Raw genomic sequence first — 24124 nt, 5'->3', positions numbered from 1 at the left:
GTCAGAGGGCGGGGAACAGAGGGGGTTGAATGGGAGCAGAGGTCCGGGGGGGGCAGTCAAGAAGGAGGGGGTGTTGGATGGAGTGGCTGGGGGCAGTCAGGGGACAGGGAGAAGGGATGGATGGATGGGGCAGGGGTCCCGGGGGGGGCAGTCAGGAATGAGGGGGGGTTGGATGGTCCGGCAGGGGGCAGTCAGGGGTTCCCGGGGCAGTCAGGGGACGGGGGGGGTTGGATGGGACAGGAGTCCGGGGGGGGGGGGGGGGGGAGAGGGGGTGGGGGCCAGGCCACAACCCCTTCCCCTAACCGGCCCTCCATACAATTTCTGAAACCTGATGCGGCCCTCAGGCCAAAAAGTTTGCCTGCCCCTGATACAGCGTCAGAAAAGAGTAACACTTTACAAGAAAAAAGTGAAAGCTGAAATAAGCAGAAATAAAAACACAAGCCCTAATTCAAATGGAGCACACCCCCGGGGAGGTGGAGTCATTTCATGTTTCACTTGTAATCATGTGCCACAAACCAACTAGTATACAAATTATGCAAGCACACACTTATTACTATTCACAATAATAAGAATGCTTGTTGTATTCATCTCTTATTCACAGCTGAGTACGTTGTCCATTCTTATTAACAAATACTAATCTAAGTCCTCAGAGATCTATTCACATGAACTGTAAATTCACGCAGTGTACGTGCACACACATTGTCCACTGCACCCCTCCACATATTGACACGTTGTGGACAGCCACTTCCATAGTGCCCTCCATTGAAGTGTTCAACATCCCAAAAGACAGGTATTATTCTAATTTTACAGATTGGAAAACTGAGGCTCATAATGGTTAAGTGACTTCTCCAAGGACATTAGTCAATAGCAGAGCCACAAACAAAAATCCAGCTCAGAGTTCTCTGCTCTAACCATGAATCTCTGCCTGAGAGTTATATACAACCACCTATGGCAATAACTCCATTAAGATGGGGGTGAATGGAATGCTCGCATCTCATGGGACCGTGACATGAAAGCTCAAAGGACCCTTTCCTCCCTCCAGGTCAGGGTATGCAGCATGGTGAGCTACTAACATGCAATAGGCCTATTGTGTGGATAGTGGACATCCTCCAGCATTAACTTTCACTAGAAACATGGTTAAAATGATGTGCTCCCAGATTGGTGGAGAAATCTAAGCCCCTTCTCAGAGCCCCATTAATCCCCACCAGCTGCTCCCACACCACCAGTTCAGTTAGTAATAGATAAAACAGCAATTACTGATGTGAGTGGGGGTTTTAAATGTTTCTCACATCAAACTGGATTCCCAGATAATTTACAGTGATCTCAATTCCTCTTGTGACTGGATCAGTCTTCCCAACTCGATCAAATACGATATTGATGGTTGCCTGCAGGAGAGAGACAAGTGCATCAGTTCAAGGGAATGTGGTATACACAGCACAACTGTATCTGTGACACACATACATGTCCTTTGCTCTGTATTTCATCACAGAACAGTCCCATAGAGTTAACTGAGAGTATACAAAATGTATGAAAACACACAATGAAGTAAGAAACAGTTATCCCAAATGGATGCTAATTTCATTCAAAAACTAATTTCCAGGAGCAGGACGTATGAAAGGAAACTGGAAGAATATTCTTAAGGTGCAGGCAAGAATCTGTGTGTAAAGTCTCATTACCCGTATGTATCAAACAATCTAAGCAAGGTGTAACCCTCCATGCAAGAGGTTTATGGACAACAATATATAACATTCACGTACCATGAAGATTTTCCAGACACAATAGATGGAGAAAAAGTAACCCAGGAAATTAAAGTATTTCCCCTGGAAAGTTTTGGAGTATTCTATTCTCTCCTGAAAGGGAACAAAAACAACAAAAACCACCCATACATTTAACATTTTCAGGTTCACACAAATTTCAAATTTATAAGTTTTAAACAATTACCAGTAAAAAACAGCAATGATTACTTTGTCCTTCTACAGCTCTCACCATTCAAGTGTTTACAAACACTTACATTAATGAATGAACCTCAAGCCCCATGTGAAAGAGAGCTGTAACAGTAGCTCCTCTTATGAATGGGGAAACTGAGGCACTGACCAGTGACGTGCCAAAGTGTCACAGCTAATAAAGATCTGGAAAGAGAACCCAGCTCTCCAAACTTCTATTCCTGGCTTCCATTAAGCCATGCCACCTCCTGACATTTTAGCACTGACATGTATTAATTTTTATAAAACATAAGAACTCATCACTTCAGTACATTGTGAGGCCAATCTGCAGAAAAAAAGACTAAGTCAGGGCCTTATTAGCAGGGGAACTGAGCACAGGCCCCTTGGTTACTCCCTCCACTCTCCCAACACAGTTTGGGATTGCTGGCCTTTTCTGAGGCCCGGTACATGTTCCGCTGCATATCTGAACTGGGGAAAACAGCTTGCCATTTGACCCCCAGATTTGAGAAACAGACTCTTCCAATATTGTGTCAAAGCTGAGAAACCAGCTGCTGTTTTCGTTGTTGCCAGCTGAATGACTTTAAAATTACTTCTGTCTATTCTGCTCATCCTCTCCCAGACTATCAATCTGGCTCTTTGCTATGTACCTTAGTTGCATGCAGGTCAGCAGTTTCCAGGAAAAGCTGCCGACTGAGCTCTTCCAACGCATCCACTTCCTGCTGGATAAGGGACAGATCTGGCAAACCAGAAGAGTCAAGGGTAGAATTCTGCAGAAGTTTCTAACATCAGCTGGAAACAAACATACCCTGAGGTTCCTCCATTCCTGGGCTCCCTGCACAGACACAATTTCAGTTTAAACTGCTCCAAAAACCCTCATATGATAGAATCTTCAGAGCACTCCATTGTAACAATGCTGGGCAGCATGGTACCTTTAACAGGATCACATAACTGATCTCTGTATCACAAGCAGAGGAGTGCACACTACCAAATGGAACCAAGTCTCTTCCAAAAACTAGCTGCTTTGTTTTTATAACATCCGCACACCTTAATCTCCACTAGAACTTCCTTGTGTTACTTGCACTCCATCACCATCTACAGGACTTCTGCTGGGAGTTACAGACTGGTTATCAAATCCTGTGGAGAATTTTCCTCACCATGTATACCCTCCTGCTCCTTCCTGTTGGCCCAGAACCCTACCCATATGGCTCTCAGTAAGGTTCCCTGCCCCTCCCCTGAAGCATTTTGGGAGAGCTGAATCTGAATGCTTAGCAAAAACTATTGTCTTTCTGTAACTCCCACTGTTTCCCAAGTCCCACCCCACCCCTTCTCACAGGATTCCTTTCTATCTTGTTCTCATCAACACTCTCCCTACACCAACCCTTTGCTCTTTGGGGCATAAAGTGTTTCTTACACTATGCTTTGGGAAGAGCTGTGTGATATATAAATGCTTAACAACACTGGCCTCCCTGTCCTTTTTCCTAATTAAATCCCATTTCTACTCAGCAGGGAACTAGCCTGAAGCCCCACGGACAGGAGAAGAAGGATACTTTCACTGCCAGAGGCCGATGTGGTAACACTTTTTATCATTCCCCAGAAGCCGGTGGGTTTGTTGTGCACTTCCCCTCTTTGGAACATGGTCCTTTGGGCCATTGCCATTCTGAAAAGAGAAAAGATTCAGTTCTCAGAAAAAGATGCCTTGTACAGCAGGCATTGTGAAACTTATTCAGTGCAGAGACACACCCCTACCATTCACCCAATCACCAATCCTGCTCCAAAACATCTTAGTCAGCTCAGGAATGGAATTCAGTCCTAATCAAACAAGCTGCCATGCTGTTGAGGTTTCAGTAATACAGAATGGATTTCACACGAATTAAAAATAAAGATTCAACTGGTGTCTCAGTCATGTGACTTGTCAGCCTCCCATGTCCTCTTCCAGATCATGTGACTCCGCAGTCTTCAATCTCAGAGGACAGGAGCTGCTAACAGGGGAGTTTGGCAAGAGAGTTTAAAGGGGGAGTGTGAGCAGGGGCTAGAGACACCTAACATTCTGTGCACTTAAAGGTCAAAACACCACTTGACAAAAACAAAGCACCAACAACGAAACAAGCTTTGGGAGTAAAAACAAAAGAGAATGCAGGCAGAAGTCCAGCAACAGAGTGGGAGCTACCCAGTTTATTGCACCCAATGCAGCATGTACGATTACCTGCCCTATGGGCTGGTGACATATATATGGATTCAGTGCAAGGAGCTCCTGGCCCTCAGAGACCGTGTACGGACTTTGGAGACCAGGGTGGCTGAGCTGGAGGAGCTAAGGGAGACAGAGAGGTACACAGATGAGACTTTCCAGGACACAGTAGATGAAGGCCTCAGGGAAGGAGAACATCTAACTGGAGCAGAGGGAAACCATCCCATAGTTGGGACCCTCCCTTCCAGATGATGTTGTGGTATCCTCTCGCACTGAGGATATTTCTCCAGGGGAGGGAACTCCAGTTATTAGGAAGAGACAGGTATTAGTAATGGGCGATTTGATCATTAGAAACATAGATAGCTGGGTTTGTGATGATCAGGAGAACCGCATGGTGACTTGCCTGCCTGGTGTGAAGATTGCAGATCTCTCCAGATATCTAGATAGGCTTATGTGTAGTGCTGGGGAGGAGCCGGTGGTTGTGGTACATGTAGGTACCAACGACATGGGGAAGGATAGGAGAGAGGTCCTGGAGGCCAAATTTAGGCTGTTAGGTAAGAAATTGAAGTCCAGGACCTCCATGGTAGCATTCTCTGAAATGCTTCCAGTTCCACGCGCAGGGCCAGTTAGACAGGCAGAACTGCAGCGTCTCAATGCGTGAATGACACGATGGTGTAGGGAGGAGGGGTTTAGCTTTATTAGGAACTGGGGAAGCTTTTGGGAGAGAGGGAGCCTATACAGGAAAGATGGGCTCCACCTAAACCAAAATGGAACCAGATTGCTGGCGGTTAAAATTAAAAAGGTCATAGAACAGTTTTTAAACTAAGGACAGGGGGAAAGCCAACAGATGCAGAGGAGCATGTGGTTTGGACATCCCTCAGGGAAGGATCTATAAATGGAGATTCCCTATGTCCTAATAAGGAGGAGAGGATGGAAAATGATAAAATACAGGGAGGATTTGATGGGAAACAGTCAAATGAAAAAAAGTCCCATTAAATTACGTCATGCAATAGGGACAGCCAAAAAATGACAAGTTTTTAAAATGCTTATATACCAATGCTAGAAGTCTAAATAATAAGATGGGTGAACTGAGTGCCTAGTATTAAATGACATTATTGATATAATAGGCATCACAGAAACCTGGTGGAATGAGGATAATCAATGGGACACAGTAATACCAGCATACAAAATATATCGGAAGGACAGAACAGGTCGTGCTGGTGGGGAAGTGGCACTATATGTGAAAGAAACCGTAGAATCAAATGAAGTAAAAATCTTAAATGAACTAAACTGTATGATAGAATCTCTATGGATAATAATTCCATGCTTGAAAAATAAGAATATAGTAGTAGGGCTATATTACAGACCACCTGACCAGGATGGTGTTAGTGACTCTGAAATGCTCAGGGAGATTAGAGAGGCTATTAAAATAAAAAACTCAATATTAATAATAATAATAATGGGGAATTTCAAGTATCCCCATATTGACTGGGTACATATCACCTCAGGAAGGGATGCTGAGATAAAGTTTCTTGACACCTTAAATGACTGCTTCTTGGAGCAGCTGGTCCTGGAACCCACAAGAGGAGAGGCAATTCTTGATTTAGTCCTAAGTGGAGCACAGGATCAGGTCCAAGAGGTGAATATAGCTGGACCGCTTAGTAATAGTGACCATAATATAATTAAATTTAACATCCCTGTGGCAGGAAAAACTCCATAGCGGCCCAACACCGTAGCATTTAATTTCAGAAAGGGGAACTACACAAAAATGAGGTTAGTGAAACAGAAATTAAAAGGTACAGTGCCAAAAGTAAAATCCCTGCAAGCTGCGTGGAAACTTTTTAAGGACAACATAATAGAGGCTCAACTTAAATGTATACCCTAATTTAAAAAAATAGTAAGAGAACCAAAAAAGAGCCACTGTGGTTAAACAACAACTGCTAAAAGAAGCAGTGAGAGGCAAAAGGCATCCTTTAAAAAGTGGAAGATAAATTCTAATGAGGAAAATAGAAAAGAGCATAAACTCTGGCAAATGAAGTGTAAAAATATAATTAAAAAAGACGAAAAAAGAATTTGAAGAACAGCTGGCCAAAGACTCCAAAGTAATAGCAAACAATTTTTTAAATACATCAGAAGCAGAAAGCCTGCTAAACAACCAGTGGGGCCACTGGACGATCGAGATGCTAAAGGAGCACTCAAAGACAATAAGGCCATTGCAGTCCTATTTAACATATTCATAAACGATCTGGAAAAAGGGGTAAACAGTGAGGTGCAAAATTTGCAGATGATACAAAACTACTCAAGATAGTTAAGTCCCAGGCAGACTGTGAAGAGCTACGAAAGGATCTCACAAAACTGGGTGACTGGGCAACAAAATGGCAGATGAAATTTAATGTTGATAAATGTAAAGTAATGCACATTGGAAAACATAATCCTAACTATACATATGCAATGATGGGGTCTAAATTAGCTGTTACCACTCAAGAAAGAGATCTTGGAGTCATTGTGGATCGTTCTCTGAAATCATCCACTCAGTGTGCAGCGGCAATCAAAAAAGCAAACAGAATGTTGGGAATCATCAAGAAAGGGATAGATAAGATGACAGAAAATATCATAGTGCCTCTATAAAAATCCATGGTACGCCCACACCTTGAATACTGCATGCAGATGTGGTCACCCCATCGCAAAAAAGATATATTGGAATTGGAAAAGGTTCAGAAAAGGGCAACAAAAATTATTAGGGTTATAGAACGGCTTCCGTATGAGGAGAGATTAATAAGACTGGGACTTTTCAACTTGGAAAAGAGGCGCCTAAGCGGGGATATGATAGAGATCTATAAAATCATGACTGGTGTGGAGAAAGTAAATAAGGAAGTGTTATTTACTTCTTCTCATAATACAAGAACAAGAGGCCACCAAATGAAATTAATAGGTAGCAGGTTTAAAACAAACACAAGAAAGTATTTTTTCATGCAACGCACTGTCATCCTCTGGAACTCCTTGCCAGAGGGTGTTGTGAAGGGCAATACTATAAGAGTGTTCAAAAGGGAGCTAGACAGATTCATGGAAGATAGATCCCATCAGTGGCTATTAGCCAGGATGGGCAGGAATGGTGTCCCTAGCCTCTGTTCGCCAGAGGCTGGGATTTGGTGACAGGGCATGGATCACTTGATAATAACGTGTCTGTTCATTCCCTTTGGGGCACCTGCCATTGGCCACTGTCAGAGGACAGGATACTGGGCTTGATGGACCTTTGGTCTGACCCAGTATGGCGGTTCTTATGTTCTTTCAGTGACCACACAACCCACCAAATGCCTCTCTCCTTTGGAGCACCTCTGTTATTGTACAACTGCCTTCTCCCCAGAGCTGTGAGGACTGGTCTGAATGCAGCAATGCTCTATGGCAGCAGTTCTCAAATTATGGGTCGGGACCCCACTGTAATGGGGTCACCAGGGCTCGCATTAGACTTCCTGGGGCCCAGGGCAGAGGCCCAAACCCCACAACCCAGGGCCGAAGCCAAAGCTCAAGCCTCACTGCCTGGGTTTTGGCTTTGGCCCCCTTGCCTGGGGTGGTGGGGCTCAGGCAGGCTCAGGCTTTGGTCCTGGGGTCATGTAGTCATTTTTGTTGTCAGAAGGGGGTCACGGTGCAGTGAAGTTTGAGAACTGTTGCACTCTGGTAGTCATTACAGGGCTGTGACACAAGCTTTCATAAAGCAGAATCAGGTAAAGCCATTACAGGATGGGACTGTTTGATGCTTTGGACCATCTGTACAAGACTTCAAGAACTGGTTCAAATATAAAAGCAGCTGCTGTATATTGTCCCTCATGCTCCCATTTACACTACAACATAATCTCTATAATCACTGCTGGCTCCCAGCCTCATTACTTCAACATTTCACTGCACTGAAATGCATGAGCCACTTTTCCAACCCTAAGCTGAAACCTTTTCATAGCATTGTCAATGCAATCTATGATTCCACTGTGTTTACTGGTCCCCTTTTTTGTATCTGCAGCCAGTAGAGCCACATTTGGCATCACGCCCTCTTCAAGGTCATTGATAATTATTTTAACCTAAAGCACCCCTCTCTCCCAACTCAAAATATTGGCCCTTGTGACACCCAGCACAGCACAGAGAAGTTCTCCAATAACAAAGAACCTCGAACTATTTAATTCCTCCCTATCCTAAAAATGTGCAGCTGGAAGGGACCTTGGGAAGTTCAGGGTCTAGGCCTGTAATGGAACAGAACAGATTTTGTTTCAAGCAATGAAATGACTGCTACAATACACCATTCTAACCCCTTCAGGACACTTGTTTCACCAAAGCAAGGAATCTTATCTGACACAGTTATGCAACTACTTAACAACTCCTGACAGCCAAGATTTTGGCTATTCCAAGAACACCGTATCCCTGCAATCTGCTAACCCCAACAGTATTAAAGTATCTTGACTCTGCTCTGTTCTCCTCACCTTTTCTTCTTGCTGATGATCATGTCTATGGTTTGTAAGAGACGGCGCTCCAGGGCTAGAATATCTGCATCTGTCACATTCCTGTAACATATACACAATACTCCATTAGCCTTGGTACTCCACTCCAAGGAGAATGTGAACAAGGAAAAGCATGTGGGACAAACAAATTGGAACTGAAGAGTCTATGTGAGGACAGCATACATCAGTGATGGAAGGGGTCTTGCAGTGTAGATGGGACAGCTAAAATCAGCAGGCTTGGGGGGACAGGAAAGGAAGGCCCAGGACCAAACCTGGGCAGTGTCCTAGGGAAATCTGAGAGAGTGCACACATGGGAAGAAGGAAAAAATCTCAAGGAGTGTACAGAATAAAATTCCAAGAGGCTGTGGTTACCTGAGAAAGTAGGACATGTATGTGTACGGACAGTTAACTGCACCAAATCCAGAAAGCAGAGCCATGAGTGTCACTCCAATCACACCCACTCGGCTGATGAGCTGCTCTATGGACAGGATTCCTGAAAAAGAGAAGACAATGTAAGTAAGGGGTTGCTTTTACTGTACTTCTTTACACTTTGGTGTCCTCATAAAAGACTATAGTACTCATTCAATTACTTAGCCAAACTAATTGCCTTCAGAGTCCAGGTACCAGAGGTGATTCAAAGTGTATACAGGCAGGGGGTGGGGAGAGGAGGAAGAGAATGCTCTCCCAGGGAAGTATGTGAAACTCTCAGGTTTAAAAACAGGACAGGAAACCAAGGCTAAACAGAGTCTGTAGGAGACTGGGGATGGGCTGTACATTACCCTTTCGTTCTAAATCACTAGCCCAGAAGTGACCAATTTTTGTCATATGATGGCTGCTTGGTGGTCTTAGTTTACTTTCTGGCAGACATCTGTCCATGTCACAAAGCCCACTCCTACAACTAGCATGTATGGCACCAAGGGTATCATTTTCAGCAAAGAGACCAAGAATTGACAAGACTACAGAGATCAAAACTGGCCCCTCTCTTGTAGAAGTGATCCCTCCACATCAGATCTGACACGTGCTTATAGGGCATGGGGTTAGGGTAGAGAGAAGCTGCTGCTGATGCTGGCTGTGCTATATCCATCTCATGGATACAGAGACTACCAGAGGTGCTATCTGTAACATATATGGCAATTTCCTGCAATATTCCTGAAAGACTTATGGCATTACATTTAAGTATTATTGTGAAACAGGATTGTATGTGACATCTTCATGGGGGAGATATTACAACTCCAAGCAGTACCTTTGGGGTCCACTGTTTTACATGAATGGTTTAAGTATGATCGTGTTCTACTCCAAGAGGCAGGGCTGCCTCAGCTCCTTGTACACTGTGTGGTAATTGGGCAAATTCACTCAGGTTCAAACACCTCCAGAGAGGTACCACCACCTAGAGAGGCTCACATATACTGTTCCAGACTGGATTCTCCAGAGACCAACAGATAAAAAAAAGGACTTTGGGATAAATAGCCTGAGTTTAAATTGACTCAGGGTCTTCCTTCTGATCCAGCAAACAGACAGGACCTGCTGTCTAAGGGGGACACCAGTCTTCCTGGCAGGGGTAGGAAGGTCTTTGGCCTACTGAGGCCCCATAAGACTCATGGGTGAGCGCTGGTAAGCTTTTAATATGTATATAGGAGCTTTTATTGTTTTTATATATATTCTCTGTTATGCGTTCACCTTAAAAATACACACGAGTGCTTAGAAAGTGCTGCGTGGTAACTTACAACTGCTGGCAATTACATTGTTCATAGCATTTGAAGAGAGAGCAAAGAGCAGACTCTGGCCTGGTTAGGCAGTCTGACTTGCAGGGGAACTCAGTATAGGCAAGGAACAGTGCAGCCTGGAAAACCCTGGTCAGGAGAGAGACAGACATGGGTCACCAAGAGAGGTGACTGCTGAGGAGCCCGTAATGGGTGCCCTCAAGGGACCATGGAGGGGGAATACAGGTGCAGTTGCCATGAACTGTGACACTGTCACTCTGGCATTTTTTATTAGCGCTAAATTCACACTAAAAACATTGCAATAAAACACAGACTAAGGCTCTGCATTGCAACCAAGGCGATTAAAATACTAAGATTCATTTGTCCTTCCCAACTTTCTATTGCCAGCTACAACCACACACCAGATTTTCATAGAAATCTGGTATCATGGACTAGTAAACACCACTCACCTTTGGGGAACGAGATACAAAGCAGCAGCCATACACTGCACATTTGGAGCTTATATGATTGTGAAGCTGAGGTGGCTGAGAGCCAGGCCACATTTCATGCTTCAGGGAAGGGAAATAAATGATGAAAACAATAGCAAAGGGCCTTAACAAAAGGGGCTTGACCACAGAGTCATGTGCAGCCACATGCAGATTTACACCAGTTAGAGAGCAACAATACATTGGCCTTTTGCCCCACATGCTGTTATATACAGGAGCAGGTAAAATATAGATGCCTTTAAAAATGACGTGTTCAACTGCTTAAAGTAAGATATCCCAAGCTTTTCCTAGCATTCTTCCTTTTGTGATCAGAGAGGTGACATACAAAGTGTTCATTTTATAAAGTCAGAATGGGGGCCAACAAAAGTTTTAGTGGAAAACTAATTAAAGTAAATACTAATCACACTGGTGATGCAACAGAGGACGCTCTTCTCTTATAGTCTCTCTGTGCCAATGCCTGCATATGGTACTAAGGGGCACCATGTGGCTGTAAGTGTTGTCTTTAAGAGCAGATGTAAAAAAATGAGATTCTTGAAATTTCCAGTGGTCAATGATTCCATGACACTTTTACACATAGATTAAGAGGGTCAGCTCCAGTGCCCTGGCCAAATTCCAGTTGGGTGGTTACATTCTGCCAAACCAAGCTCTTCCTGCAGCTTTAAATGAATACACCAGGGATCAGCAACCTTTGGCACGCGGGCCGCCAGGAAAGCCCCTGGCGGGCCGGGCTGGTTTGTTTACCTGTCGCGTCCGCAGGTTCGGCAGATTGCAGCTCCCACTGGCAGCGGTTCGCCGTCCCAGGCCAATGGGGGCTGCGGGAAGCAGCGGCGACCGAGGGATATGCTGGCCATCACTTCCCGCAGTCCCCATTGGCCTGGAGTGGCGAACCGCGGCCAGTGGGAGCTGCGATCGGTCGAACCTGTGGACACGGCAGGTAAACAAACCAGCTCGGCCCGCCAAGGGGCTTACCCTGACAGGCCGCGTGCCAAAGGTTGCCGATCCCTGGGATACACACTACTTTCCTGCAGTTCCTTAAACTGCTATGCAATGTTGCTCTACACTACTGAATAGATACTGTATTCAATCCCAGAGAAAGGTGGATTTCAGTGGGATGTGAAGTAATCAGGGAAGTAATCCCTCCCTCCCAGTGTAGACCAGGCCTAAGCGAGAAAAAATGTTTTAGAATCACAGGTGAAATCTTTCAGCTGTTATAGGGTCAGGCCAGCCTGTTAATTTCTCCTTTCTTCTTGGGTTCCTTCAATGCTGGGGCTCATCAAATGAGGGAGAATTCATCCATTAAGCATTTAAGGTCTCATTCTGCAACCACCTCTGTGCACAGAATCCTCACTCATTTCAAAAGGAGCTGGAGAACAACATGGTAACAAAAATCAGGACTCGAGAATTCAATACTGACTATTCAATAATGGGTGTTGATTTTTCTAAGTTCTCTTCTTCCATGGACTTGCTTTAGCACCCGCAAGAAAAGAAAGAGTAAACATGGTGGTCAACATTTAGGTCTTACATTTTGGGGACTCTGCCCCCCGCAAAATGCAAGCAATGTTAAGTTCCTCTGGATTCCAGATTCACCCAGGACTTCCTGACCTGCTATATTTCCGCTGTTTTCTGGAGGGAAAACAATACAAATGAATTAGGTAGTCCAGTTGTTTGGACCTGTGTTGTGGTGACATTAAAGGTTCATGGGGGTTTCCTGACTTTCAGAGCTTATTCTCAGGAGCAAGCAACCAGCTATGGAATGTACTTCAGTTCACAGAGTTGCCAAGAGCCAGACAGTGAAATGCTGAAGCACTATCTATTCAAAGGAGGAGGAGGAGGAGAAAGAAAGAAACATACATATGAAAACTCACCATGTTTTGGGCTGAGGATAGGAAATGGATCTCCCAGTTTCCAGAAGAAATACATGAATGTCAACCAAACAACACAGGCAAAGAGCAGCCTTTGTCTGTGCACTGAGAAAAGGGGAGAGAAAACAGGCATTGTTAGGAAGTTCCTGTGTCTAGGTTTCATGAAAGGCTGCAGAATCACTACATTGGTCTCAAGATTGTGTTGCGTAGAGATGATTAAAACAGGAGCAATCTAGCACTGCTACTGTGCTAGCAGTATCTAGTACTGTAACTCTTATGAAACTGGCCAACTCTCAATGGCTCAATCACCTGACAGGCATAGTCAAGAGCAAGGAGTAATGCAATGAATCCTCTTTTTGGGAGCTCTGGGACAGCCAGCTCCTCAAGGAGGTATAAACGATCCTGAAGCTCGCACACACTGGGACGACACATGCTGCCACATCTCTTAAGGAGATGCAATATGCATGATCAGCTGTTCTAACTTGGGCAGGGGTAGGGCAGAGCCCTGACTCCACTTCTGTTGATACTTCTTTCCCCCATTAGCAGGGCTAGGGCCTGTAGCATGCTGCAAGGCAGTGGTTCTCAACCTATTTACCACTGTGGGCTGCATATGCAGCTCTCTATATCTAAGTAGGCCACAGCCACACAATATATAAACTACTCGTATGGCCCTAAGGATGTCAAATAGGTCACAGCTGTGTGCTGATTGGGCTGCAAGCAGCCCACAGGCTGAGAACCTCTGCTGTAAGGGAACAGTTCCTGCACTTGGAAGAGTCTGTGGACTGCATCTTGCCCTTCTGCTGTACAGGGGAGAGGGTGAGGGGACCCTAGTGTTGGAGGACCCCAGGCCTACTTGTGAATGCACACAGAAGATTGGGTTAGAAAGTGTTACAACTGACAGGGTCGGTGTGTGCTCATATGTGACCCAGGCTTTATGATTTGTAACTATAAGCTTTTCCTGACCTCTGATCACAAGAAATGCTTGTTAATTAAAAATATTTTTAAACAAACAAATTTTCCAAAAGAAATTAAGCAATCTTGTGATTAAAGGCCAATGGGAGGGAATGTTTAAATCCATCAATGAAGAATGCAGCTGGGGAACCCAAAACACTGTCAGAATTAACAATGCTTCTGGAAAATATTACAAGAAATACAAGGATTAATGAGCAGATCAAAGTTCTGAGTTTAAAAATACCTGCAGGAGAAATGGAAGACACTGGAGGCTAAGTAGTAAGAACACACAGCGGGAAAGAGGTAATGGAAGCGCTAAAGTCAATTGGGTTGCGCAGGCTGCAAGTCAGCACAGAATACTGCCCATTGTCTAAGAACTGAACAGTTTCTAGGATTCTGGGGTGGGGAGGAGAGAGAGTCATTAGCCACTAGGAGGTGTGACCTGGTCAACACCCACTACACATGTCCTCTGCCAGGAACCTCATCTTCATCCCAGTCAGTGCCCCCACCCTCCACTCTAAGCTGTAACAACAGAGAGATGGTGAACATCAGCAGCTAAGGCTGGGGAAGGACTGGCATATAGGAGAGTAAGCAGCAGCAGACAGGTATGTCAGCCAATGAGGAGCTTGAGTCCTCATCTTAGGAGGGTTGGGGAGAAGAGCGAGGACTACTTTAAGTAGGCTTCCGTGTGTCATTTGACTTCCCCCCAAAACAAGACAGTCAACGCAAGGGCTCTAAGGACCAACTGACCTGCAAATAGTAAAGCAACAAATTCCAATAATGTTACCAACAGGCACCAATCACCTCCAAGAACTGAGAAAGGGAAGAAAACATGAAGAAAAATATCATCTGCAGGTATCATGCAGAATGTCTCCCAACCTGCTTAGTGGGGGCTCTGAGCCCAGAGAGGTATTGGGACTAGAATTTGGTGCTTTACATTTACCGATCAGCTTCAATATAAACAAAGATTGAAAATCAAGCAAATGCAAGAAAGAGGAAGATGGGGCGGGGGGGGGGGGGGGGGGGGGACACAAAGCTAAAAGAAAGAAAGGTGAAGAGGCAGAAACATGGCTGAAAGGAAGAACCGAAATAGCAGTTGCTGATGTTGAGCAAGAAGAAATAAATAATAATCAGCTCTTATGTAGTGAGACAATTTACTGAATACCGATATTTTTAATGATCCCTCTTGTTTAAAGTATTAAGGGCCAACGGTTGATTTAATTACTTCCAGAGTGAACAGTCTGTCACACTGGAAGTCCTGAGAACTTTCAGAGACAGGTAAAGAGGAGTTACCCAGTCAGAACTGCCAGAGTAGGGAGAAAAATGAGACATCTTTCAAAGAGAAAGGGGCCTGTCCCCCATTGTGAGGCATAATTCTCAAACCTAGCAATCTCACTGCTGTGAATCTGCATACTCACATAGTCTAATATTGCTCACAATGAAGTAGCCAATGTAAAAAGGCACCATGAAGACTAGGACGAGCAAAATCACACACAGGTTCAGTTTCCAATGAAAATACCGGGAACTGAAAAGGAATCAGAAGATTGGTCAGGGCCTGATCATAATGCAAAGATTTTCTCTTAAAGCTGAACACATCTCACCCCTCCCCTTCAGACTAAGTTGCACTAGATAACACCCGCCTAAAAGCAGCACACTAGGACACCCCAAACTGGACCTTACTCTAGAGCTCACAAATGTGCATAAAAAAGCAATTGGCATACCAGAACACAGCAATGGGCTATCTAATCAAGATTTCCTTTTATCCATTTTAAATGTGTTGCGTTTTAATTTCCTTGAGTGCACTCTTATTCTTGTATCATGGGAAAAGGTAAGTCGGAGCACCCAGCCGGCAGCTTCTATATTCCTCTGTTCAATATCCTCTTTTTCTATTCCTTTCTGAAGTAAGCCTAATACTTTGAACTCTCTTTTTATATGGAATCCCTCAGTCCATGTCTTCAGTCATTTTAGATTAGTCGAGCAATACTGATTATAAGGTGCGAACGTATCATCGATTTATAGTTACTGTTGTATCATTCTTACTCTTCAATTAACATAGTATCTTATTTGCTGTTTTCATCACAATCAAGCACTGAGCAAATACTCTCTGTAGCTCTTTATAATTACAGAGCACTTCACAAACATTATCTGAATTAATCCTCACAACACCCCTGAGGGAAATAGTATAAACAGAATCCTTATTTTATAGATGGAGAAACTGAGGCAGGAAGATAAGTGACTTGCCCTAAGGACCCTGAGCAAGCTGGTAGCAGAGACTGGATGGGACTCAGCAGCTCCTGGCTTCCAGCCTCATGCTCAATCATATGAATGACACTGCTGCTCAGATGTCTTCACTGAGCTATTCATAATGTTGCCTACAGCTTTTCCTTGATATGGGGACAATTAACTCAGAAATAGTACTAGAGTAGCTAGAGAATAAAACGAAGGCCAGGCCTTTATCTAGGAAAGTGTGGTAGCCCCCATACCTACCTGCTATTTAGCACCCCCAGGATCTCAAAGATGATGAGTTCAAACATGGTGCAGGAGAAGGCGAAGGTCACAGAGAAGACCACCTGCACCACATACTGCCGCACCTGTGATGGAGCAAACACGAGACAGGAGTCACTTCCATCCTCACACGGTATTGGCCAGGTACATATCAGACAGGGGAAATAAACCATGAGGTGCCTCAGCACAGAACAGGGTCTACACTTGAGGTGCCTGGACCTTGCCAAAACAGGGGGATAAACTGGCAGTTTGCAAGGAGCCAGAGGATTACATCCAGTTTGTACAACATTGAGCTGATTGTAGCTGCCTTTGTACTTAAGACAGAGGTGCTGTACGTAGAAAGACTACATGCTCCAGTATACAATGCATCAGGCCACGTGAATCAAAATGGTGCATCACTTGCTGGGCCCTGTACTCTCAGCTGGCCCAAACTCTGAATTATAGACATGGGAAGCCATGGATCGTATTGCAATACTCTGTGGGACTACATTTGGCCTGCACTTTGGCCATTCGTAGCCTACACAATACTCTCTCTCATATCCCTCCTATTTTGCTACACTGTCACAATTTTATTCCCCAATGGCTTCTTCCTAACAATCCAGTCACACTGTCCTTTTTTAACAGCTTTCCAAAATTTAAATTCAAGGGACACTATCAACTTAAAAATAATGTCTGTGTGTGAAAATTTTTTACCTACGACTGTTATGAGGAACACCCACGGTGAGTATAACCAAAAGTGATGAGGAATATATATAAATATATATTTCCTACATTTTCAATTTGTTTATATTTAACAGCACTGTGTATGATAACTTTCACTGTTCCCCCAGTATTGTCCATTTCCCTTGTTATCTAGGTGGGTTTTTCAAATAGCAACAGGGGAGGGAAAACATTCTTTTTTAAGAACAGGAAAATGTAACTGTAAAACCACAAAAATACAGCTGAAAGGAGGAACTAGTACCCCAAGCTGGTTTTTACTGATTTTATTAAATGAACTAGATTTCAATGTGACAGCTTCACTGTAAGATGTAGAGTCACAGTTTGAATGAAACAGCCCCTTCTCACCTCATAGTCCTTGAATAGCTTGCGCATGAAGAACAGCCACCCAAATCCAAAGAAGAGCACCTGTAAAAGAGAGGCCAATCCAAAGATATTGGTTAGGAAGAAACTTGCAAAATGTGAAGTCGAAAGCTTCTGGGCAACATCAGGCAAAGCACTACAGTGCCTGGTCACATAGTTCCTAAGTATCCAATAACCAGAGAGGTCCAAAACAGCTGTTAGCGTGGAGAGATGGAGATTTTTAAGTGAGATGAAATGTAACTGAGACAGAGTACCACTGCCTTACTGAAGACCCAGTAATGCACAACTTTTCAATGAAAGGGGGCAGAAGAAGTGGGAAAGAGTCAAAACAAGCATCTAGGCTTCTAGGTATGAACAGATATTACAGAATTCATCTCTTTCACTAGACTAATGAAGACCTAGAATGCGTTTTATTTTTACATAGCGGCTTTAACACACTCTCACAATGCTTTAGAACAGTGGTTCTCAAACTTTTGTATTGGTGACCCCTTTCACATAGCAAGCCTCTGAGTGTGACCCCCCCTTATAAATTACAAACACATTTTATATATTTAACACCATTATAAATGCTGGAGGCAAAGTGGGGTTTGGGCTGGAGGCTGACATTTCGCGACCCCCCATGTAATAACCTTGCGACCCCCTGACGGGTCCCAACCCCCAGTTTGAGAACCCCTGCTTTAGAAAGACTGGTTTAAGTGAAAGAAAAAAAATTTAAGATGGCAAGCAGCTTAGAGGGAGGGGAAGGGAGTTACAAAGAAGGCAGAATACATGAAAGCAAGACCCTCATCTGTAAAAAGTTACAGGGAGAAGACAGATCAAGCCCAATAATGCTTTTCACTTATACCGTATAGTGCTTGTCATCAGAGATTCTCAAAGCAAAACATTTTACAAACTTGCATTAGCTAAGCCTCACAACACCCTTTCTGGAGGTAGAATAAATACCATATCCATTTTGGGGATGGATAAACTGAGCCACACAGAGGTTAGGTGACTTGGTCAAAAGTGAACTTGTCAATTGCAGAACTAAGAATAGAACTCTGGAGCCCTGACTGCCAATGCCCTGCTCTAGCCACAGGACCACACCTGTCTCCCAGATGGCACAAAGGCATCAGTCTAAAAAACAGGTGGATAAACGTTAAGAGAAGATGAACAGAAAGAACATGGATTCTTTTTTTAAATTTATTTTAAAGGGGTATTTTTGATGTCAGAGATAGGATCAGAAAGGTAGAACAGATGGCAGTGATCCAGTGTCACTTCCTAGAGCCGGGGTAGTCTGTTTTTTGTCAAGGTCCCAATTTCTGGGTCAAGGTATAGTCAAGGTCCAGACAGACACCAGAAAAAATAATTAAAAAAAAAATAACAGCAATAATGATAAGTAAATAAAAAGATTTTGGGGTCCTTTCAAAAGTGTCTGGAGGTCCAGATTTGACCCGCGGTCCACCTATTGAGTACCCCTATCCCTAGAGCACATTAAAAATTTGATAGCATTATGGACACCTGACATGCAGAGAGCAGGGATTAAGGAGGAACAAAGAAGTAAACAGTACCAAGCAGTAAATGAGCAACATGAGGACAAATTCTGACTATGCTCCTGAAATAGAAGAATGAAATTTACAGACAAAGATCTGGAAAGTATAAGCCAAGGAAGACCAAACATTTTTGCCTTGGCACCAAAATTATGAAACCAAAAGTATGAACTAAGGCGGGTGATTGAGAGCAGTCAGAGAAATCGGGACAAGAAGGACTTTAGTCTTTGAAGTGACTGATAGAAAAAGGGTAAGAAAAAGGTAAGACTTATTACCATCAAGCAGAAGGTTTGGGGAATGAGTTAAGGAAGTATTATAGGTTTTACCTACATAAAGTGATTCCAAGGCAGAAGCTGGCAAGTAGCGGCTACAAAGGGAGCAGAGAAATACAAACTAGAAGATGATCAATACAGATCAATTTTTAGCTAAAAATATCAAGATTAGGGCTCCTTTGTTCCTGGCACTATACAAACACGCAGGAAGACACAATCTTAAGAGTTTAGTGTCTAATTAAGACACCACAAGTGATTGTGCCAATAATAAAGGGGTCAGAAGAGAAGAATAATAGTAATAAATTGGCACAATTACATAGGCTAATTTAAGTACGCACCTTGATGTTTCTGAAGATGATGCAAAGCCTCCACCAGAAATGAAAGAGAAGCAATTTAAGAAGGTAAGAAATCAAATCAGAAAGTGAGTGAAAGGGAGACTTGCTTAAGGAGAACAGAGTGATCAACCGGTCCAAAAGCCACACTGAAATCAAGCAGGATAAGAAGAAAATGATGTGTCAACAGAGACAATGCACAAGTCATTACTATGCAGAAGACAGACGCAGCACTATGAAACGATCAAAAACCAGACTGAAAACAGTCAGGGAAGTTGTACCGAGAGAGGTAATCATAGAGGAAAGGACACTATTTTTTAAGAACCTGGATAAGGGGGGGGAAAGAGAAAGAAGATAGGACAAGTAACTAGCGAGTGAGGTAGGTTCAAGTAAGTGGGTTGTACCCCCCCTGCAGATAACATTGTTTTGGCTCTAACAGGGCAATGTTATTTCAGTTAAAATGGATCAAGGACAGGATGGCAAGAGACACCGGAGGTTAATAAGGCTCCAAGTGAGATAGCTATGTCTACAGTAGAGACTAAATGAAAGATGACTGATGGAAACTGGAGGAAATGAAAGAGATGGAGATGGTCCTGGGTTGCAGGTGGATCAAGGGAGAACGATGTGTCTAAGCTCCAAGAGTTGTCGAAAAATACTTTCTAGAAACAGATTAAAATCTTTCAAACTTGGAAAGCAAAATTGTAGCAGATTCCTCAAAGCTGTAAGCAGGAAGGAGAGGCCATGATTAACCAGCATTCTGGACAATGATAGAACCAAGACAGACAGTTCAAAGGACAGCAGGCTGAACTTTTCCATGGGTTCCTATACATGGCAAATTTGGATTTGTGCAAATTATGCTGGGTTATAGGAATTCAATTCTCAATAGCCTGTCACCCCATCTTGCTTGGAATCACAATCCTGAGATTAGTTTACTGAGCTGAATATTGTTTTAGTAATTAAAAGATCCTGATTGATTTTGAGATTTTTACAGTCTTATTCTGATGTGGACTATACATCACAGCAGAAGGTTCTCAACAGGGGCCATCAATAGGTCCAGGGAAGGTTACAACCACCTTCTCTCGTGGTTACAAGGGGGAAGTCCTGATTGTTTTTTCCTGCTGAAGCATAGAGTCATGGCACTGAAAGGGTTGGTAACCACAAGCACGAGCAAAAGGGGAGGGAGCCGTAGTCTAAGCTAGCAGTGAAACTGCACTCACACTGGGCCACTGTATAAATGGGGAGCCCCTTCACCCCATAGCCCTGGGGATCGCAGTGAGCCCGGAATAGTCCCCTCGAGGCATGAGGGCGGATTCTGCTGGCTTGTGAGAGGCAGCGCAGCGCGTGCCCGGTGACAGGGCAGGATTTGGGGAGCGTGGAGAGAAATTTGGGGGCCCCCCTCCCGTTTCACTTTCTTCACACAGATGTGACAGACCTTTGGGGGGGGGGGCGCTGGGGGCCCCGGGACCACCCCCTTTGGTGAGCGCTGTGGGGGGAGGGGGAGGAAGCGCGTCACACGAAGCTGGGGTCAGGGCTGTAGCACCGCCCCCGCCGCCACTTTACCGCCAGGCCGGCGCGGGGCCCAGCGATGGGGAGCGGGGAGGGCCTCGGCGTCCCAGTCAAACAGCCCCCGGAGCCGCCGGGTCCGGGTCAGCGCCCGCCCCGCCGCTGCGGCACCGCCTGCTCGCGCGGGGCCCGAGCCAGGGCGGTACCTGGGAGGTGACCATGATGCCGGAGTCGATCAGGAAGCTCATGGCGGCAGCGGGGGGAGGGGCCGCTACCCGGACCCGCCACCGGCCGCTCCGGCTCCCAGCCTGCGCGCGCCGCGCTCCCCGCCTGGCTTCGGCCCCCGGCGCCTGCGCGAGTACGCGGGGCGGGGCCAGCGGGACGGGTGGGCTCCGCGGCGAGGGGCGGGGCCAGGCCGCAGGGGGCGGGGCCCGGGATTTCGATTAGAGGGCGGGGCCAGGCAAAAAGAGCGGTGCCTGAGAGTTCTGCTTGGGGCTGGGCCAATGAACAGGGGGCGGGGCACGGGAACTCTTAGTGCAGGGGCGTGGCGGGAACTGCGTGCAGGGGCAGGGCCTTGGAACTGAGGCATCCTAGCAAATGTTTTGTCCAGTGTCTGTTATTTGTCTCATTTTCACTAGCACCTACATTGCAAGCCAACCGCCCTCTTCGTGGAAGAGTTTTACGCTAGAACTTGTTGAGCAGTTTGTGAGGCAAACTTTGCTCTTAAATCAAAAAGTCTTTGAAAAAATCTTGTTAGATTTAAGAGACTATATAAACCCGGCAACTCACCTAAGTATCATTTATGCAAGTGTTTGGTCATCCCATAGATGTAAAGCAGAGGATCCCAAACGGTGCTCTGCTGGGAGCTGGCTGGTTCATATAGCATAGTTTGTCTTTATTTGTAGCTGCTAAACTGCGTTCAATAAACTGAAAAGACGTTAAACACTTTCCTAATTTCACTTTCTCCATGTGAGTAATTGCTGTAGTTACCACAGGGATGTGGAGGGGAGATGGCCAGTGCTATTATGAATAGAAAGGTTCATGATTCTCCATGAGTTGTGGTCCACACACTATATAAAAGTTGTGCAACAGTTAGGAAAAGCAGTGTTGTGGAAAAATTTACCACGCGTTGTGTTTGGATCAGAACAGCCTTGGGCTCCTTTATTACAAGCATGCAGAGAGACACAACCAGCCTGACTGCTCTCCCTAACACAGGAACATGGAAGCTTTTGGAGTTCAAAGGCAACATCTAGTCAAACACACTTCCTCATTACTATTTTTCCCTTATTAGGAATACAGAAAAAAAAAAGCTTTCCTGTTTATTAACAGGTTGTTCTTTTGCGGTTAATGGCTTTCCTAACATTTGCTGTTGCAACTACATGTTTTTTAAGACTGGCTGTTGCAATTGTTTTACTTCGGAATTTTCCTCACTTTCTCCTTCTGCCCTTTGACCACGTACAGTTTTCTTGACCAGAGTTTAGGCCTACTCTTATTTTTCCTTTACAATCTCCCTTTTGGTGCCTCTTTGGCACCACCTTGGCCTAAACTTCCATTTTCATTAAATTTTGTATTTCTGATTCTAAATCAAATGGCTCAGCCTTTGGGGTTTTGGTTGAAGGCAATGACAATGCATGGTTATGGGTATGAACATGGAAGGTGCTATTATTATTACGTCCTTTACAACAACAACAACATAATCCCAGGCTAAACAACAATAATAAAAGCATTAACATCCCCATTGTAATAATAGGATGCGGTTGTTTTATAGCCTTAGTCACAAAACACAATACATCATACTTAGTACATAAAGTAGACACTCTATAGGCTGTATGAAAAGCATTCTTTTCAATCTGATATATATTTTGGAGCATATGAATTTTCCCTTGAAATTCAGAAATTTTTTGGACCTCTAGTAGGAGTGAAAGCAAATTTTGGAACCGATCAGGTACTAAGGCAGTCCAATTAAAAGGTATCTGAAATTTAAGGGCTGATTGTAAAATTTTATCCACAGGCTAATAAATAATATTATTGCCTGCAGCAGTGATGAGATTAAACTGTATGTCTTGCAAAGTGGTGGCCTTAATATACACACAGCTATTATTTGTTTGGAAAAGCAGGTGTCCTGTTAGGGTAGTTCCTTGTCCCTTACCCTCCCAACAAACTTTGTCATGAACAGTGACAACTTCCCCAGGCTTCAGTTTGCGTACACACTGGAGCTGTGGGGGTTCTAACGGCCAGAGTGTCCATTGACTCCCTATCCCTATCCAAATGTTGGGTGTTATTCCAGGAGCACTGACTATAAATCAGTTAGGCACACCAGGTAGTTTAATTTCCCAAATGTCTTGGTGAATTACCCAATCCCACATGCATCCTCCCCACGGACCCGGCAGGATTCGGTATGTGGAAGCCCACACCCCTCCAATGGGTCCGTATGCTTGGAAGGAGCATTGCGAATGTCTGCACTTCCACCCAGAAAATCTCCAATTATGTCTCCAGGGCCATAGGTCAGATGATACTCCTGACGTATCTGTAAGGGTAGTGGGCCAAGTCTGATGCTCAAGATCACTCCGAATGGCCATCAGCTGGTCATTCAGAAAATCCTGAATTTCTGAACATGCCAGATCCCACTGCAAGGCCTTCCCAGCCTCAGTGATATTTAGCACCATTGTTGTCAGCAGTTTCTGGGTCACTGAACTAAGGGCAGAAATAACACGCAATTCACCAACTCCAGCCTGCACGTGAGTTAACTGTGCTCCAGTAATAAGACCTGTGGCCTTTTCCAATTGTCCTAATTTTTCTTCATGTTGTTGGCCTTTATAAATATTCCAAATTGCAGCTGCGCTGTTGGCACCATCCCATAAGTGTCCGGCCATGTCCCTCTTTCTTCTAGAGGAAACCCAGGCCCTTTGCTGTGCTAACCTAATGGCAGCCCCTTTCAAGCAATTAGGGTATGTAGAGGTGACTTGGAAGCTGGATAAGGGCAGTGTGAATTTTATAGTTCCTAGAGTAGCATTAATCAGAGTCCAACGATATTCTAACACATCCCTCTTTGGTGAAGAACCATACCACATCTGTTGGCTAAACACTTTTATGTACTTTCGAGAGGCATTAACATTAATAGCATAGGAAGGGGTATATTGCAATATGGTGCAGGTTAAATTCTTACTTACTGGAATTATTTCAGTACAGGTAAACTTTCCGGTGTCCGAACAAACTCTTTGGGTATTCATTTGATTATTCACTAATTGGGTGACCAAATAACAGTAAGGGTCTCT

At 44.4% G+C, this 24124-nt stretch overlaps 1 protein-coding gene across 2 annotated transcripts; it reads right to left on the bottom strand.

The window, feature by feature from the left end:
- Positions 1-401: 401 nt before the first annotated feature.
- GPR89B (G protein-coupled receptor 89B) lies at positions 402-21168 on the bottom strand. 2 transcript variants are annotated; one of them, XM_026659049.2, is made up of 11 exons: positions 21056-21168; positions 17202-17261; positions 16119-16222; positions 15050-15156; positions 12684-12785; positions 8985-9105; positions 8595-8675; positions 3491-3600; positions 2591-2679; positions 1758-1850; positions 402-1385 (listed from the first exon to the last, which is right to left on the bottom strand). In XM_026659049.2, exons 1-11 carry the CDS (start codon positions 21095-21097, stop codon positions 1275-1277), a joined length of 1020 nt encoding a protein of 339 aa, XP_026514834.1. In that variant the 5' UTR covers positions 21098-21168; the 3' UTR covers positions 402-1274. The 2 variants fall into 2 exon arrangements, with proteins under 2 accessions (XP_026514834.1, XP_026514835.1); XM_026659050.2 differs by lacking the exon at positions 21056-21168 and adding an exon at positions 20907-20945.
- Between the last annotated feature and the right edge of the window lie 2956 nt (positions 21169-24124).

Source organism: Terrapene carolina, unplaced genomic scaffold (assembly GCF_002925995.2).
Source record: "Terrapene carolina triunguis isolate 2854851 unplaced genomic scaffold, T_m_triunguis-2.0 Scaffold558, whole genome shotgun sequence".
NCBI classification, from domain to species: Eukaryota; Metazoa; Chordata; order Testudines; family Emydidae; genus Terrapene; species Terrapene triunguis.
The sequence above is the reverse complement of the archived record's forward strand: the minus strand, read 5'-3'. Positions and strand labels throughout refer to the sequence as shown.